The sequence below is a fragment of the Mus caroli genome, chromosome X (genome assembly GCF_900094665.2).
Source record: "Mus caroli chromosome X, CAROLI_EIJ_v1.1, whole genome shotgun sequence".
Taxonomy (NCBI): domain Eukaryota; kingdom Metazoa; phylum Chordata; class Mammalia; order Rodentia; family Muridae; genus Mus; species Mus caroli.
Genome location: NC_034589.1, coordinates 92,948,356 through 92,968,659, shown reverse-complemented (window position 1 = coordinate 92,968,659; position 20,304 = coordinate 92,948,356). Strand labels below are relative to the sequence as shown.

Here is a 20,304-nt window from a genome sequence, read left to right as displayed (position 1 = left end):
AAAAAAAAAAAAAAAAAAAAAAAGAAATATCCATTTCTTCTACCATTTTTCAACACCTTGAAGTTCTTTCTTCTTTGTCTTTTAATATATTGGTGAGGTTTATTTCTGAGGTTTGAAATTTTTATTTCATTATATTTCAGATTGGTTTATTTTATTGATTTCACTTATTATATCCTGCTTTAATTTTATTATATCATTCAACTGTGTTTTCATAGTCTTCATTACAATATTCATTAACATCTTTTTAATAGTCTTTGAACATGTCATGATTGCTATTTTGAAGTCTTCATCTTGTGCTATGGATAAATTGTTTTCTCAGCCTTAATATTGCCTTAATACAATAGGGATTCTGGAAGAGGCAGTTCATCTTGGTTGTACAATTTTGTGTTTTTGCACTGGGATATAGGTATCTTGGAGGTATAGTGTTCAAAGTATTTCTTGATATAGATATCTTATCTCATCTTTGTTGAATTGATTGTCTTTGGTTTCTGTTGCTTAATTGTGGGAGCTGTAAGGTCCCTGGTAGATGTTGGTGCTGTGTCTCATCCAATGTAGTAGGTGTGAGGTACCTGGTATAGATCTATTTCTGTTGGTCAGTGGGGAGTCACAAAGGAATGGAGTTGAACTAGAAAGAAAAACTGAGAGGGGTAGTGGGAAACAACTTAGGGACCTGGGTGCACAGCAAAGATAAAGTTCACAGGAGATGAAGAAGGGAGCTCCTGTGGTCAGGCTGAAGCAGAATTAAGGGCAAATTGGGAGACACAGAATGAAAGACAGGGAAGGAAGTTGAAGGTCCCCTACATGAGTCCCTGTCTAGTGTGGTAACTTTGGATCCCTGATAAGGAATAGGTTCTGTGAGTTTGAGGTGTCACAAAGGACTGGAACTTAAAGAGTCCACCAGGAATAACTAGAAGAACCTTGTATCTACACTATGAGGTTGAGTACCTAGGGCATAGGAGTGGGCTGGGAGGAAGGACTCCTGTGGGTGGGTAGCAACAGGATAAAGGGTAAACCTAGAGAACCATAACTACTGTATTAATTTTAAAATTCACTAGTATTAAATATATAAAGTGTTTTAATAACTAACATGTATATGATGCATAGTTGAACTCAGTCAAAATGGTAGCATCTTTCACACTGATGCACCTTCCTACAGCAGGACATTTAATTATATTTCTTTTCAAATTTTTATCTTTAAATATTTTTATTCTTTAATAATTGTATACATTTGTACAATGTATTTTGAGCATATCTATCTATTGCTACTGCCCTTTAATTCTTCCTAGTGGTCCTCAATTTTTTTTCTTTCTGCCTTAAAAATAATTTTCTCTACTTATGGATTGGATAGTGCAGTAAATGATTCATGAGGCTCTTTGTATCACTATTTCAGAAATCTCTCTTTTAATTTGGTAAAGTCTTTGATATAGAAACATTCTGTAATAGATTAATCAGTCTTTCCAAATGACAATAAGATTCTTTTTCTTCTCAATCTGTGTTTCTTGCATAATTACATAGATTTTACTTTTACTCATTCGTGTGTCATTGTGGTATAGGTGCACAGCTTTTGGAGTATGCCCAGATGTTGCTGTAAATATTATTTGGGGATTTCTATCCCACCTTAGATCATTTAGTTCCCAAATAAAAGACACAAAACCTTAATATTTAAAATAAGCCTTAAAGCCCTAAAGCTGGCCAGATATCAGCCCTCTATACTATTTTGTCTACTTTCCTGTCAATAACCCCAAGATATCACTTGCCCATGGTGACTTCTTGTCTCTTTTTCCTCTCTTTTATTCCTCCTTGTGGTCCCTGCTTCAGACCCCAAGCCTGGAAACCAAAGCCCCACCTACCTCTCTTCGGCTCAGCTACAGGCTGTAGACATCTTTATTAACCAATCACAGGGGACGAGGTTTATACTACAAAAGCTGGTATACCTAAGGATCTGTTCATCTGGGAGCAACCAGGTCTAGGGTTACAAAATTTAGCATTTGATAAAAGCAGCATCAAAGCAACCCATCACACCCAGGTTCTGCCTGCCAAATGCCCCTTTATATGCTCGCTCATCTTCCTATTTTACATTTCCACAGATTCAGTACGTATTTATTCCAATCCTTATATCCTTTGGGAACACTTTCATCACAGAGACCCAGTCCACTATTTTAAGAACAACACCGCCTCATCTATTTTATCACCACTAAATCAATGTCATCCACTTTGCTCATTTGTTTATCCTTCCTTCTGTGTTACTAGCACTCAGGCTCCACAGAGGGGCTTCATCAGGTTTGTGTGTTGTGAGATTCCTAGAGTCATTTGGTACTCCACACATAACTGATGCTCCCACCCCATCTTTTGTGGGTTTGTTTGATAATTATGGAAGCTAGGGCCTCATCCATGCTAGGCACATATTCTACTATTGAATGTTGATACCCCCAGGGCATGCAGTAGACTTTTAATACATATTTTTAGAATGAGTAAATGGCTTAGGCTCTGACAATTTTATGGATCTGGAGACCAGAGCTGTCCAAAAGGATTTTCTACAAAGATGGAAATATTTTTATCCATGTTCTCCAGTACGATAGGGACTGGGTTATTGAAGCCATCAAAATCTGAAATGATGCCTAGTACAGCCGTCTTTTAAAAAATATTTAGATTATAATCGCCAAGTGTGACTGTTGCCACTTTAAGGGCATAGTTTCAGAGAGCCATCTACCTGCCTTCTCGAGGTTCTTTCAAAGCTTATTTATTTATTTTTTAATTTTTTTTTAGAGTCATGAACAAAGTTGATTCAAACAGAAACATTTTATTAGAGTTTAAAAGAAAAACTCTAAGGCAGACAGACCATTGTAAATCTCAGCAGCTGCTGGGAGGAGAATGAGGAAAGGACCTCCACGTGGAGGTCAGCCACGTGGCAGGCAGTAAGCCACATAGCAGCAGGGGAGCTTTAGGGAAAGCATGCAAAAGCCCAAAGTACCAGAAAATAAATACTTAAATTTTAGTTACCATCCAAAAGAAAGAGGCAAAATAAATAAATAAATAAATAAATAAATAAATAAATAAATACATACATACATACATAAATACATAAATAAATAAATGGGATGTGATACACTTTTTCATTCAGAAAGGTGGACAGATTCAACATAAGCTCATGGTGTCCTGTGCAGCCCATGTTAGAGAGTAAGAAAAGGTATTTATTTATATTCATTAAGTTAATGTCAGCATTGCTGCCATTTTCCTATATATTCTATGTGCTCTAAGTGTTTGGGGTCCTTATAGAAATTCCCTTTGTTCATAGTTATTGTGGATAAACAGGCCTGGAATTCTGTGAAGTTCTCTGCTGGTGATAATAGAACATTCTAATTTTGGCCTACTTCAGAAAAAGAACATCTAGTTGTCTCTCCATTACTTGTTTCATGAGATGCTTCATGAAAATATGGACTTTGCTGTATCCAATATAGTAGTTTTCCCGAAATAAATGTGCAACATGTAACATATGGAAGAATTTTGAAAATATTATACCAACAGAAAAAATGTGATAAAATATCTGATGGTGGGCTTGATGACTTGCCTACTGTATATGAAGCTCTGGGTTTGATACCCAGCACCACAAAAAATCATCAAACGATGTAGGCTTGCTTGTAGTTGTACAAACTTTCTTATTTGGTTAATCTACAGGGAATGTACATTAGTGGTAGTCTAGGGTAATGGGAGATAAGTGGATACTATTTACTAAAGGGTCTAACATTTCTCTCCTTTCTTGAGTGTTGACAGTGCCCTATTATAGTCGTGTGTATCCAACTTTAAAAATATACTTAAAACCTGTCAATTACAACCTTAGATATGTTTGTGTTCACACAGTTTTTTGACAACTACTCTACTCTTGCTAAGTAGATCTTAGATTGCAATTCATATTTCTTAATAGGTTCTCACATGGTCCAGTCTGGTCTTGAACTCACTAAATATTAGAGAATGACCTTAAATTCCCAACCTTCCTGCCTTTATTCCCAAGTGACAGTATTAAAAATGTGCACAAATGTGGTGACATTATAATTTGAACTAACCTTTTTAGTTCTTGGTACTACTAAGGTATTTATTTGTTCTGTATATGATATGCCAATGCTACTTTATTATTTTAATGATAGGCATAGTATCATAATGGTACTTAGATGTCTTTATCTCCTAAGTTGAAATTTATTCTTCCTTTGTATTCTGTGAATAAACAGGACTGTATTTGCCCTACGATACTCTCTACAGCATATACTGCTAAATCCTCTTTTTCTGCAATAGCTCGATCTGCTGACAGGTATCTGAATCTGAAGGCACAGGTCTTAGTGTGATGATTATATATTTCTGAATTCTTATCATGTCTTTATTTACATGCAATTTGTGTGCTTTGTATTGCTATGTTAACAAAATTATACATATGCATGCATACATGTATATGGTCATTCATTAGTATCTATATGTGGCTGACTCCTTTCCCCTATGGATCCCAAAGTCTACGGATGTTGATATTCCTTGTATATGATAGCAAAGTATTCACATAAACCTATGCATGCCTTTGTTTATTCTTTAAATCACCTCTAGAATACCTATAATACATAATATAGTTTCTAGTCCTCTAGTAGTCCCATTATATTGTTTAGCAAACAATGACAAGAAAGTAGTGTACACAAGTCAATACCTCATGATTTTCCCACTGTGCATTGAATTATTTCTCATTGAAATAAAATTCACGTTTTTCCTAGGTAGATGAGTAGCACTTAGTATAGCATCATTTTTAAATAAGCAGTTGAGTAGTGTTTAGTATAACATCAATGTTATACAACCACCACTATTATCTAATTTCAAATTTTTTTCATTGCTCATGAAAGTAAGTGCCATATCAGTTGAACGGTTCACTTATTCCCTTTCCTAAGAACCACTCTTTTTTTGTTTGTTTGTTTTTCAGTGTCTTTTTTTAAAATTGTTTTTGGGCAGGGTTTCACTATGTAACCCAGGCTTACCTCGGATTCATGGCAGTTCTCCTGCCTCAGCCAGCCAAGTGCTAGGAATATGGATATAAGCTACAAAGCTTGCCCTATTTCTGCCTTTGTGGGTTTGTCTTTTTCAGTATTCTAGATCTTGATGATTTATGTCGACATAATTATGCCATAACGGATACCTTATAAGAAGTTTCTTTCACTTAGAATAATGCTTATGAATTTTATCTACTTATAAACAGCCTCAACATTTCATGTTTTATGACTGAACTAATAATGTCTGGGCATACTGTGAAAGTCCTACAAGGTCAAATGATTAAACTTCATGATCATGGAGAATTAAAATGTTGCAGACCAAAGCCAAATTACCTTAGGCTATTTTTAGTTCTTTTGAAAGTCATTTATTTTGCACCCCTTTATTTAGCCTAATATCTTTGTGACTACCAAAACGGTTTCCTTAGCAGACTGTTAATTTCCACCAATTCAAAAGCTAAGAATGTGACCAGATAGCATCTGAAGCCTGTAAAAGATTTCCCTTCTTTGATATACTGCACCCACCTGATGCATCCTCCAGTATATTTGAAGCTGTGAAGATTTATGACTTTCTTTGTTGTGTTATTAACAATAACCTTATAAAACTGTTACCATATTGTAACTTCGTATTTAAGGTAACCAAAACTCTATATTCTTGGTCCATGGTCACTTGTATTTGACTCCAGAAAAAACAAAAACAAAAACAAAAACAAAAACAAACCATTCTTTTGAGGTGAAAGTTGTGTTTTTACATTTACACATATGTCCATGATGAACAGTTGAGCTAATTTATTCCTTTCAGTGCTGGTGACTAATGCTGCTGTAAACATGAATGCATGTATTCATTGGCATCCTGGTTTTCACTTCATATAACATTTCATTATTGTATGTAGTGGTGTATGTGTGAGATATATATTTATATTTGTGTGAGTGTGCAAATGGATGTCAGAAGAGAATGGCTGATGTCCTTCTCTATTCCTCTGCCTTATTCCCATCCTTTCCTTTAACCTGGAACTTGGCTGTCAGACACAGTCCAGAAATCCACCTGTGTGTGTCTACTGCCCATAGTTCTGGTGTTACAGGAACATATGTTTATATCTGGGTTTTTATGTGGGTTCTGGGGAGTTGAACTTAGATTTTCATGCTTTAACAGCAAGTGTTATTATCTATTCAGCTATCCTTCCCCCTTTCACCATGTATCTAGGAATTGAATCGAAGAATCACATATTAACTCTGTATTTTGCTTTTTAAAATGACTTGCTAGTGTTTTTGTATAGTAACTGAACAATGTATAGCTGGCAAAGATTCTCTCCCATTCCACTAGCTTCCTTTGGTTTGAATGATTGTTTCCTTAGCTTTGCAGAATCATTTTAGTTTTATGAGGCCCCAATTGTCAGTCATTGACCTTCATTCCTGAGCAAATGGATCCTATTCAGAAAGTCTTTCCTAAACCTATATCTTGTAATATACAATCTGATTTTCCTTAACAGTTTCAGTGTTTAAGGTTTCATATTGAGGTGTTCGATCCACTTGGAGTTGACTCTGTGTGTGTGTGAGTGTGTGTGTGAGAGATAGATACAAGTCTAATTTTATTTTTTTCTATGTAGACATTAATTTTTCCCAGCACCATTTGTTGAAGATGTTGTCTTTTCTCCTGTGTTTGTTTTGGGTATCTTTGCTAAATACCAGATGTCTGTAGTTATGTATCCTCGTGTTTGGGCCTTCTATCTTTCTTCCATTGGTCTACATGTCTGATTTTATGCCAGTCTCATAATATTTTATTAACATAGCTCTATCATGTTTTTGGAAATCTGGAATGACAGTCCCTCTAGGATTATTGTCTTTGTTACTCAAGATTGCTTTGGCTATCTGAGTCCCTTCGTGATTGTGTGTGAATTTTAGGATTTTTTTCTTTTTCTTTAAAGAATGTTGTTAGTATTGTGGTTGGAATGTCATTAAATCTATAAATTGCTTTTGGTACAATGGTCATTTTCCTAACATTAATTTTACTAATGGGCATGATTTTCTTCTCTTTGTGTCTTCCTCTTCTCTTGCTTTAGAGATCTAAAGTTTTCATTATAGAGGACTTTCACTTCACTAGTGCAGTTTATTCCTAGATATTTTATTTTGCTTGAAGCTTTTGTGAATTGGAGTGCGTCCATGATTTTGATCATCTTTTGATTTGTTTATTAACCATTAGTATATTTTCTCTCCATTATTTTCCATGTTTACATTTTTCATGATAAAGTTAAGAGGTAGGATATATATGAAAGAGTATTATCGTAAGAAAAAGCACATTGAAAAAAAAAGAAAGAATGAAGTATCCACAAAAAAAAAAGAAAAACGAAAAAGAAAAAGCACATTAGTAGAAAAATCTGAACCCTCAGGTTAATGGCTTCATACTACTGTGAACAGTGTACCTGATTGTTAATTTAATGCACACTGGTTAAAACTTTGGCAAACATCACATAAATTGGATTGAACCATATTCATTAAAGCCTGCCACTCAAAATATAATGATAGTTATTTTGACTATTTACAAGGGATTTGGAAAGGTTAATATATGTAAGTTATTTTTCACTGAATCAATTATTTAAATTGTATGAATTTTAAGTCTGAAGCTGCAGGTGTAAGGAGTTATTTACTGGGGTGATTTTGGCAGAACCTTTAGATTACAATTCTCAACTATGGCTTTGTTATTCTTCACAGTAGTACACCTGAATTTGAAGAATGTGCCAAGGAGCTGCAGGGCCTCATTGTGTTTAGTGTTTGAGACATTTCATTGTTTCATTACAAATTTTCCTCAATAAAAATATTCAAATAACGTTTAGAAATATTAAAAATTTGAAATTATGATTGCATTCATTTAGATATGATTATTGTATAAGCTGTAGTGTATTCATAATTTATTTCAATTTTAAAAGAAATAGAGAAAGCCTACACAAAATATCAGGTGACCTAAACATTATTCCTACTGTGTACAGTGGATATTAGCTCTACATTTCTATATATTACCTAATACTCTGTGTTCCTTTGAGAGTTTTATCTCAGCTAAGTAAATTCTTAAGAATAAGGTGTTCCTGACTGGGGCAGTGGTAGTGCACACCTTTAATCCCAGCACTCAGGAGGCAAAGGCAGGCAGATCTCTGAATTCAAGGATAGCCTGATCAACAAAGAGAGTTCAGGGACAACCAAGGACCATTATACAGAGAAATCCTGTCTCAGAAAACAAGCAAACAAATAAACAAACAAAAAAGAAATAAGGTGACCTCACTTAGGATGATATCCTCCAGATCCATCCATTTGTCTATGAATTTTATGAATTCATTGCTTTTAATAGCTGCATAATACTCCATTGTGTAAATGTACCACATTTTCTGTATCCATTCCTCTGTTGAGGGACATCTGGATTCTTTCCAGCTTCTGGCTATTATAAATAAGGATGCTATGAACATAGTGGAGCATGTGTCCTTATTACCAGTTGGAGCATCATCTGGGTATATGCCCAGGAGAGGTATTGCTGGATCCTCTGGTAGTACTATATCCAATTTTCTGAGGAACCGCCAAACTGATTTCCAGAGTGGTTGTACAAGCTTGCAATCCCACCAGCAATGGAGGAGTATTCCTCTTTCTCCACATCCTTGCCAGCATCTGCTGTCATCTGAGTTTTTGATTTTAGCCATTCTGACTGATGTGAGGTGTAATCTCAGGGATGTTTTGATTTGCATTTCCTCAGAAGCTCAGAATACCCAAAATACAATTTGCAAAACACATGAAACTCAAGAAGAAGGAAGACCAAACTGTGGATACTTTGATCCTTCTTAGAAGGAGGAACAAAATACCCATGGGAGGAGTTACAGAGACAAAGTTCAGAGCAGAGACTGAAGGGATGACCATCCAAAGATTGCCTCACCTGGGGATCCATCTCATAAACAACCACCAAACCCAGACACTGTGGCAGATGCCAAGAGCTTGCTGACAGGAGCCTGATATAGCTGTCTCCTGATAGGCTCTACCAGTGTCTGACAAATACAGAAGTGGATGCTCACAGTCATCCATTGAACCGAGCACAGGGTTCCCCAATGAAGGAGCTAGAGAAAGTACCCAAGGAGCTGAAGGGGATTGCAGCCCCATGGGAGGAACAACAATATGAACCAACCAGTATTCCCAGAGCTCCCTGGAACTAAACTACCAATCAAAGAAAACACATGGCAGGACTCGTGGCTCTAATTGCATATGTAGCAGAAGATGGCCTAGTCAGTCATCAACAGGAGGAGAGGCCCTTGGTCCTGTGAAGGTTCAATGCCCCAGTATAGGGGAATGCCAGGACCAGGAATCTGGAGTGGGTGGGTTGGGGAGCAGGGGGAGAAGGGGAGGTAGGGGATTTTCGGAGGGGAAACTAGGAAAGGGGATAGCATTTGAAATGTAAATAAAGAAAAATCTAATAAAAAAGAATAAGTTGCTCCTTATAATGAATGGTTTTGTAATATCTATTTTATATAATGCAGATCTAAATGAATTTACCTTTTTGTTCATTTCATCAGGGAGCCAAGGCCATTTAATTTTCATTTTCTTTCTTACATGTGCATTATTACTGATGAATCTCTTACTTGCTGGAAAAAACCTTGGACTAGGCCTTTAACTAGGCTAAGCAGGGGTAAATGGGGCATGATTAGTTACGTTTTGTAATCATTTGATTTCTATTGGCAGCACTGGGAAACGCATCCTTTCTGCTCAAATCAAATGGTACCCAATAACCAGTATCCTAAACACAGTTATAGACAGCGTGGACAAAGAGAACAGACCAGATGTGGCATGGTATACAAGTTAGTGGTTAATTCCTCCTTTCTCATCTGTATTGGCTGTCATTAACATTCTGTGTCTCTTGTTCCATATTTTCAATTAAATAGTTTTAGTTAATGTGCTGGGTTGGTTTTTGTTGTCAACTTGACCCAAACTGGGGAAACTTAACCGAGGCAGAGCCTAGATAAGACTGGTCTGGAGGCATGTCTCTAGGGCATTTTTAACACTAGAACAGTTGGCTTGCCAAATAATGAGTTTCATTAGGATGTTTTCATGTATGCATATCATTTTGTTCCCCATTATTGCTTCTTTTTCTCTTTGTTTCTCCCACTATTAGTTGTTTCTTCCTGTCAAACAGATTTTTTGCATAATTATTTTTTTCTGCATATATTGTTTGTTTTCCCCCATTGCCTTCTCGTTTCCCCTCTCTTCACACATATATGAGAAAACATATTTAACCGTTACTTATTCAACTTAGCATGATCTAAAGTTCCACCCATTTCCCTGCAAATGACAGAATTCCAGTCGTCTTGTTCTATATTAGTGCCCTAAATCTAATTGCAAGTCCTTCTCTTCCATCACTGGCATTTTGAGTCAATGACTTCCCTGTCCTGTTTTCCATAGAGTATCTTCTGTCATGCTTCTTTAAAAGCTTCCTCTTCATTACAGCTACAGTCATAGCCCCAGTCTTTTCTTCTTTATCAGCAAGAGTGAAGAGAATAGGTTTTTGCATTGTCTTGCTGAAGGATGTTGCTCAAATCAGCAGCATAGGAACTCATTTAGACAACAAGTTGCTCATAGATCTCTGGTTCCAGGAAAGTGCAGCACAAATTGGATTTATAGAAGACATTAATTTTTTGATAGCCATGAAGCTTAATAAAATTGATTCCTAGCTCAAGGGTGGTAATTTGCCAACCCTGAACTTAAGTAGGAAATATCAAAACATGTATAAATCTCAGAAACATAATTTGACTAATGAAAGAAAGTTTCAGAAAGATTCATACGTTTTATTACCATTTGGGTAGAGTTTAAAGACTTGAAACAAACAAAATTGTGTGTGTGTGTGTGTGTGATAAATACTGACTTCATATTAACTAATGATAGTGATTGTCTCTGAGTAGAAAGGAATTGGTGCCTAGACTGCATCAGTTTAATTACAGTATTTTACTTTTTTGTACAATTGTCTGGGATAAATCAGTTATGAAGATATGATTAGCACATGGTTATTTATTTATTTATTTATTTATTTATTATATGTAAGTACACTGTAGCTGTCTTCAGACACTCCAGAAGAGGGCGCCAGATCTCATTACGGATGGTTGTGAGCCACCATGTGGTTGCTGGGATTTGAACTCTGGACCTTCGGAAGAGCAGTCGGGTGCTCTTACCCACTGAGCCATCTCACCAGCCTGTTTTTTTTTTTTTTTAAGTTTTTCTTCTCGTGTTTGAAATGTTTTACAGGTTAATAAGACACCCATCATTAGTCAAACAAAATGTCTTTAGGTTGAATCTGACTCAGATGCCATCTTTACCCCCGTGCTATTTATGGAAGCAAGTATTCTCTGTGGTAGGAAATGAAGTGTCTTTATGTCAACAGGTTGGAATCTATTCCACATGTATCTGGAAGCTATTCATACACTAGCAGTTCAGGATGAGTGATCTGGATTCTAACCAAGATGTAAGCTGGTTTTCATCAACCTTTATGTACTTACTTTCCTTTGGAAAATCATTGCAGAACTTCTTGACGATATATACACATTACAGTTACTTCTTTATGACCTTGTTTTCTATCATACTTATGTCAAGTTTTTATTCCTCTTGTGGATTCATAGACTCATATACAGACTCAGCTTGTTCTGATTAGATCCAATTATTTCATAATCCAATTGACCACTTCTATTCATCATGGAAGGCCATTCTCAGATTGGCCGCTGGCTATCTCAGCACTAAGTTAGAAACCCTGGAAAGCATTGTGCCTTTCTAATAAATATGATGTTCCACATTCATTGTGTGTCTTTTGCCAAGATCAAGGCTTTCATGCTTTTCTGTTGACCTTGAACCCACTTAGTTATAAGTTATGGAATGATTCATATATTGAACCTCCAGAGGGTAGAAATTTTATTNTATTTTATTTACTGTATATTCTTAGCTCCTTGAAACAGTCCTTGGAACAGAATAACTACCTAATATATGCTGAATAAATGTGTCAATAATGACGTNATTCTTTTCAGTGGACACAATTTCATTGTGGTTTCTTGGGGGATGTTGGACTAGTCTTTTTGTTGTTGTTGTTTTCAAGACAGGGTTTCTCTGTGTAGCCTTGGCTGTCCTGGAACTCACTCTGTAGACCAGGCTGACCTTGATCTGAGAAATCTGCCTGCCTCTGCCTCCCAAGTGCTGGGATTAAAGGCATGCGCCATCACTGCCTGGTTGGACTAGTCTTAATGCAGTTTAGATACCACAGCGAGAGAGTGAAACCTTCACAATTCTGAGTTCATGCTTAATTAACTTGGAGTTCTACTATCTTTCTTCTTCCTTTAATTATAATTTGATTTTTGATTTCCCAATGATTCTATTTTATTTTTCATAATCCACTTAAATGCTAACTTGTGTTCCTTTTAATAACTGGAATGTCTCTATATGTCTGTGCAAACTTTCTTCATATTCAGTTCCTATATCTTTGTCATTTCAGTGTTGAATTTAGTACATTACACTGTCATCATTGCCTATGCTATATCATGCCTAGTTAGTTGAAATTCCCAAAGTTTAAAAAGGAAATTGTATGTCTTCCTTACCAAGTCCCCAAAATATGTCTCTCATATGTCTTGTAAGTCATCAAATCTACCTCCAGGTTTGGTAAGTAGAGAGACTGGCAAGACTTGGCATATACTCATGCTCATGGCTATGACTTATTGTGGTCAAAAGACAACCCAAAATTAGCAAAGAGGGAATGTGTATGTGATCAAATACAGAAGAAAGAAGATACAAGCTTCCAAAAATCTCCTAGCAGAGGTACCTGAGATCACTCAGTTCCTCTAGTCTTGGTTGTGATAGAACATGCAATATGTTGCATGGGGAGATAATCAGATTCTGATATGCTAAGACTTTTATCAAGGCTGGTTATAATGCTATATTAAAAGGTTGTTTGTTTCCAAGACAGAATTTTGTAATACACTGAAATACTCATAAAATTAATTCATACTAAGCAATTGTATCGAGTTATAACTTTGTCCAGGGCCATGTTCTCATACTGTATAATTTTGTACCTTGTCAGCATTTTCTTTTCAGATAACTCTCAGTATGACCCTGGCAGTGTCTCCTCTCTGGATAGACTTTTGTTAATCTTTTCTTAGTTGAAGAGCTTTAACTTTATTTTGTTGTTACTTGCTATGGTGTTATGATCTCCCCACACCCTAAGCATATTCAGTTATCTAACTTTATCACTGACCATGGTTGAAATCCTTGCTCTAGAGCAGCCTTCCGAGATATTTCCTGTTCTACCATAGACATTACCGTAAATAGTTAGCATATAATTTTTTAAGGTTTCTCTTTATGGCCAGAGTTGGTTAATTTCCCCTCCAGACAGTTAGGTTATATGTGGGAGATAAGTTATGACTTCAAAGAATATGGAAATATCTTGTTGTTATCTGGGCATAGTGATGCACACCTTTAAACTTAGCACCTGGGGGTCAGACACAGGCATATCTCTTGAGTTGGAGGTCAGCCTAGTCTGCATAGAGAGTTCCAGGTAACCAGGGAGACCTAATGCAACCCTGGCTAGAAAAAAAGACAAAGCCAAAAAATACCTTGTTTACTGAAGTAGACTTGATAGTTTCAGAATTTTTTTGATGACCACAGATGTTCTCAGTAAAAGAGGACTTGCTCATTTAAATCCAGGGTAAAAGAACTTACCTGTAACTCTGTAAACTTACCCAGAAACTTTGTTAAATGTTACTCTTCAAAAGATAAGAGAACACAGCAAACCTACCCACAAATTTGGGGAAACTTTTAAATTTGATATAACAAAAAGATCACTGCAAGAAAATAGATACTAAAAGCAGTATCTATCTAGACAAATTTATCTAGAGTTTTGAAAATTGTGTCATTTCCATTAGGGTACTTACTTGTATTACACATCTCTATATAAACATATTATATATACATATATACATATATATACATATATATATATATCAAGTTGACAATGAAAAATAACAAATACTTGTAGTAATGGAAGGTATGGAGCCTGAACCGGTGATCTTCTGTAATCAGGCTAGGCTATATCAGTGATGGGGCTGGGACACCAACCCAGGCACAAAACCTACAACCTACAACCTGTCCTGCCTGAAAAATGTGTTGGGGCAATACCAAGGGGCCTCTCTTCCCTGTGATGGCCAACTAGGCCATCTTCTGCTACATATGCAGCTGGAGATATGAGCTCTGGGGGGTACTGGTTAGTTCATATTGTTGTACAGGGGAATTCCAGGGCCAAGAAGTAGGAGTGGGTGGGTAGGGGAGCAGGGTGGAGGGGAGGGTATAGGGAACTTTCAGGATAGGATTTGAAATATATATAAAGAAAATATCTAATAAAAAAATAAATTAAAAAATGTGTTGGGGCAATGGTTGGTAGTTCAGAGCTTGTAGGAGTGGCTAACCAATGACTGATGTTACTTGAGGCTGAAGCCACGAGAGGGAGCCCATGCCCAACATTCCCTGGATGGCCAGGATCTGAAAGGATGGCTAAGAGACTTAGGGTAAAGCCAAACATAAAATATGGAGATTATAATTACACCATCCACCTTCCAGATCCTTTCCTGATTCAATCCTGTCATTTATCCCCTTGTTCTGTTTCAAATTTATGGCCTCTTACTTAAATTATTGTTATATGTATATGTACATATTCACACACACACATACACAATGTAAATTCAACTTTCTTAGTTCATATAATGTTACATGTGTATATATATATATATATATATATATATATATATATATGTTTTCAGAGCTGATCATTTTGGTATTGGAAAGCAATTGGGGTTCTCTTCTCACATTCAGCATTTCTTACCAGTTCTTTGTCTAGGAGTCAAGGCCTTATGAGTTTCCATCCTTCCATAGCATATCTATTGTGTCTCCTTGTTGGAATGTTATTTAGATATCCATGATGTTGAGACTGCTTTGACATTTCAAGGAGATGAAATCTCACAACAGACTTCCAATGTTTGGCTCTTGAAATTGTTTCTCCCCCTCTCCCAAACTGATTGCCGAGCCTTAGGTGCAGGAGTTGTATTGTAGATGTGTCACTGGGGAGTAGGTTCCTTAACTCTGAATTTTGATGGATGTTGTTTTTCTGCAATGGTCTCCATCTGGTGCAAAGAGAAATTTCCTTGATGAGGGGAGGGGTACTGATAACACTTATCTGCAGGTATAAGGCCAAATATTTAGACCATAGTTAGGGATTATGCTGATATAGTGAAATGGTGGCTGTCAGTTCTCCTCCAAGTTCCGTGGCTTTATTAGCCATGGGCAGTTGACCAGGTTTCTGGTATCAGGCATGATTTCCCTCTTGTTGAACAGGTTTTAAATTTTAGAGAGATCTTATTTTTTATAGGTTTTATATGCATATATATATATATATATATATATATATATATATATATATATGGAGAGAGAGAGAGAGAGAGAGAGAAAGAGAGACAGAGGTTCTTTGATTTACAATGTAAGTTGCAAATACTAGAAGTCTATATCCTAACTCATTAAACATTGTCATTTAGCAACAGGCACTTTGGTGTAAGGGTTGGATTGTAGTTAGAGTAATTGGAGCTAGGTACCTCACTCACTCTCAGCAGTCTCTCCTCTCCTCCTCCTCCTCCTCCTCCTCCTCCTCTTCTTCTTCTTCTTCTTCTTGTCTGTCTGTCTGTCTGTCTGTCTGTCTGTCTGTGTCTTTTCTGATGATTCCTTCCTGCATTTGTGGCTTGGCATTTATCATTAGTTTTTTGAAATTCTTAGTTGTTAGGTTTTTTTTGTCTGCTCTTTTTTTATCTCTTTTGTTTTCTTTCCCATTCCTCCTCTCCCCCCCCCCCCCCCCCCCCCCCGCACTGGGAACTGATCTCAGGGCCTCACACATGCAATAAAAACGCTCTGCTACTAAGCTACATCCAAAAATCTCTTATTAATCTTTTCTTTTTAAGAATCACTTCCTCAAGGTGATTCTTTTTTTATTAGATATTTTCTTCATTTACATTTCAAATGCTATCCCAAAAGTCCCCTTTACCCTCCTCCTGCCCTGCTCCTCTACCCACCCACTCCTGTTTCTTGGCCCTGGTGTTCCCCTGTACCAGGGCATATAAAGTTTGCAAGACCAAGGGGCCTCTCTTCCCAATAATGGCCGACTGGGCCATCTTCTGCTACATATGCAGCTAGAGACACGAGCTCTGGGGGTACTGATTAGTTCATATTGTTGTTCTATCTATAGGGTTGCAGACGTCTTCAGCTCATTGGGTACTTTCTCTAGCTCCTCCATTGGGAGCCCTGCGATCCATCCTATAGATGACTGTGAGCATCCACTTCTGTATTTGCCAGGCCCTGGCATAGCCTCACAAGAGACAGCTATATCAGGGTCCTTTCAGCAAAATCTTGCTGGCATATGCAATTGTGTCTGTGTTTGGTGGCTGATTATGGTATGAATCCCCGGGTTGGGCAGTCTCTGGATGGTCCATCCTTTTGTCTTAGCTCCAAACTTTGTCTCTGTGACTCCTTCCATGGGTATTTTATTCCCTATTCTAGGGAGGAATGAAGTATCCACACGTTTGTCTTCCTTCTTCTTGAGTTTCCTCAAGGTGATTCTTGTCACGTGTACACGATAACTTGCATAGCTTTAGATTCTGTTTTTTCCTCTTCATCTGTTTTTGTTTGTATTTCCATTTTAGAAATATCCATTGGCATTTCTTCAGACTCACTGATGTTTCTCTCAGCTCTGTTCAGTTCCTAAAGGCGTTCTGCCTTCCCAATATAGTGCTTTGATTTTTAGCATTTGTTTTTATGCTTCTTGGATTTTGTACCTATCTTCTGTTTCATCTATCTCTTCTTTTACATTGTCCACTTTTGTGTATTATATAGCCCTTAATATTAATCACAGCTGTTTCAAATTCTGAGGTTATATTTCAAAGTATCCATATCAAAGTGTGGTTCCCATGATTTTTCTTTTTTTTTTTTTTAAATTTTATTTTACTGACGGACCCATGATTTTTCTACATCCTTAAACAGTATTTTCTCACTTTTTGAAAGCTAGACATGATGTGATGGATAAAAATAATGGAGGTGCATGTACCTTTAATATGAAACTTTATGTTTGGCTCAGATTACGTTTGTGGTTTTGATTTTTCTCTATCTTAGGTTTTCCATAGAGGCTTAGTGAATTATCTCATTCTTCTAGTCAGAATGGGTACTGTTAGTATTCAGGAGGCTGATTGATGTGGTGGTCGGGTGTTGTGGGAGGGGGGAAGTGTTCCATAACCCTTGTGATATTTTGTCTTCTAGTGCACTGTACCCCTGGCCTGTGACTTTTACCAGTGCCTCTCAGTTTATTTTTGATGTCCCCTTTTAGGAGATACAGACTGGGTGTGGAGTTGAATTTTTTTTTCAACAACCCAGTTCATTCAGATTGTGGTAAAACTGCAGTAGTAGAGTATGGTAAAATAGTTTCTGTTAAGGCCTCAAAGCGTGCTAGGTACATGGCTACTTTTCTTCCACCTTTACCAGAGTCAGGAATTTGTGTGTGTGTGTGTGTGGGAGTTCCTCTTAGAGTTCTACTCTGTAAAACTGATATCATTCTTAATGTAAAATTAAGAGAGCACCCAAACCCACAGGGTTCCTTAATGCGATTTGGGCACTCAGTTAGTTTTGCCTCTGAAACTCAGATATATTGGGTCTTAGCAAGTTTTTCATTTACAGATTAGGTTTGCCTGTGTTGGTACTGGTTTCCATGGAGTTGCTACTCCCGAGCTTCTGCCAACAAGTGCCAACCTTGTAGCAGGCTGTTTGTCTTCACAGTTTTCCAGCGGCAGTTGTCTTCGCCATTGCAGAATTTTAGTAATCTGCAGAGTTTTTTCAGTTCCTTTTTTTTTTTTTTTTTTTCTCACAGGGCATTTAGAAGTGATGAGTTCTAAATTTCTTACATACCGGGCCAAAACACAAGAGAATTTTTGAAAGTAGAATAGAGTTTTTTTTTTTTTTTGCAAAGTTTTGATCTCTTGAAAATTCAATTAATCAATTATTTCTAATTAATATACTTCATTTTTAAAAAGAAGGTTACAGATAAGATTTGTTGGAAGATTAACTGTTTTTGTTGTTGTTTTGTTCTTCTCTTAGATCCAAAATGTCCAGGGGATGTTGATTTCCATAACAGTGACTGGGACATTAAGACAATCACAAGCTCTTTAAAATTCTACCTCAGGTATGCTCTACTTGAATTGGGATTTTACTCTTCTTCATTGGTGAAATTTGTCTGGATAGAGATTGGAGTAGAGTCTTAGGTTCAGAAAGTTGGAAAAGGTTGCTAAATAAAAAAGGAGTTTTTCTAAGAATGTATATAAGATGTTTTTTGTTTGTTTGTTTGTTTGTTTGACTTTGAGTCAGGGACTAACTATGTAGCCCAGGCTAGACTGGAAATTGATATAACCATCCCAGATCAGCCTTCTGAATGCTAGAATTATAGTTATATGCCATCAGCTTAAGATCTAGAAAACATACTTTATGAAGATGAAGATTTGTTACTCAAAAAATATACTATGTTTTAAAACTATCATCTTACAGATATAGCTCAGAAATAGAAGAAGGCTATACTGTGCTGTCATGTTTTAATCCATATAAATGGAATTATAGAAGAAAATACAATGTTGGAGATAAATGAAGTAGCAGCAGTAAGAAAAATATTAACTCACTAGCAAAATTTGGAGATATAGTGCTGATAAAATTAATGTCCTTTGTATTTGCATAAGTATATGTTATTTATAATATATTTGAATACATATATGTTTTATATATTTAAAGTACCATATACATGTACTTATACATATACATTCTATTAATTTTTTGCGGTAGAGTCTCACTTTGTAGCTTGGCCTGAAACCTCCTATGTAGACCAGGCTGGCCTCCAACTCACAGAGATCCACTTGCCTCTCTGCCTCTGGGAAGCTGCAGGTAAAGGTGTGTGCTAGCACACATGGTTCCTCCTTCAGTTTTTTCATTAACATTCTTTATGCCCTATAGTATTTGAAACCCAGGTGTTTTCAATTTTAATGATCATTTAGCATTAAGATAGGTATTTAAACTCTCATTATTCCAAACAGTTGGGTCATGCATGACATTACTGTTACGTGACCTTCCAGTATAGCATCATCTTGGTGTAGTTCTAGCTTCATATAAATGGGAATGCTCTTTTCAGAAACTTGTCTACTCTATCTTCAAAAGAAAGGAAAGGAAATGCTGTTTGAGGGCTTACTGTGTGCTAGGCAGTGTGCTAGTTGCTTCTATTGACACTTTCATTGATATTTTTATCGCAATAGTTGTGTACCACAGGCAGTGCAATACCCTTTTTTACAGATTGGGAAACTGAGGTTCCTGCTTCCCCAACAAAGTGTGTTTGTGGTTATAGATGGTAATTTTTTAAACTTAAATCTATGCTTTAAGACATGGCTTATCCTGGGGTGTCTTCCTCCATCCCTGTTTTCAATGGCCTGTCTTTGGATTACATTGATAGTTTAATAAAGAGAGAACAATCTTATATGAATGGTCTCCAAAGACTTGGGATAATGAGAGTAGTTGGTGACTAAGTGGTGTACTGTCCATATCCTCCTTGAAAGGAGTTAGTATTTTCAAAGATGTGTTTCAAAGACTTTTCTCAAATTTAAACCCTTTCTAGCTCAAGTCTGATCAGCAGAATGGAGAGGTTAAACCTAAAACTATGACAGTGCAACAAATTTAGTAAGAGTTGAGCATTGCTGAGGCTGTAACATACACTAGTCTGTCATCGCTATTGATTTATTTAAATATAGTTTTTAAGGAAGGAGAATTTACTTTGGCTCATGGCAGGGAAGTGGCAGTAAGAACATGAGGTCCCATTGTATCTGCAGTCAAGATACAAAGCTTATTTATTGTTATTTTTGTTTATATAAAGATCCAGATCAGGGAAAAATGGTATGAAGAGTCTGTGCATGGAGTTCTCCCATCGGTTGTGTATGACCATGAGGGAGAAAGTAATCTGGTTTGGGCTAACAGACAGAGTAGGAATCAGTCTGCAAGAAAGTGAATGTGCTAGACCATAGAGACATCTGGATTAGCCATGGAAAAAAGAATGTTTATTAAGAAATTAGACATAGGGACCTTTTTGGGCCTTTCAGTGGAAGGAATGGAAATCATAATTGTGTTGGTACTTAGGTCCACAAGAACAGATGCCTCTGTGATCCAGGAGAGATAGCAGACTGTC

General features: G+C 36.7%; 1 protein-coding gene across 2 annotated transcripts in view; it reads left to right on the top strand.

The window, feature by feature from the left end:
* Nucleotides 1-20,304, top strand: part of Ophn1 (oligophrenin 1) — a 317,724-nt gene that overhangs the window by 230,943 nt on the left and 66,477 nt on the right. For both annotated transcript variants that reach the window (XM_021152888.2, XM_029473368.1), the window contains one exon: nt 18,189-18,273. In XM_021152888.2, coding sequence (XP_021008547.1) covers nt 18,189-18,273 — 85 coding nt within the window. The remainder of the gene's footprint in view (nt 1-18,188; nt 18,274-20,304) is intronic.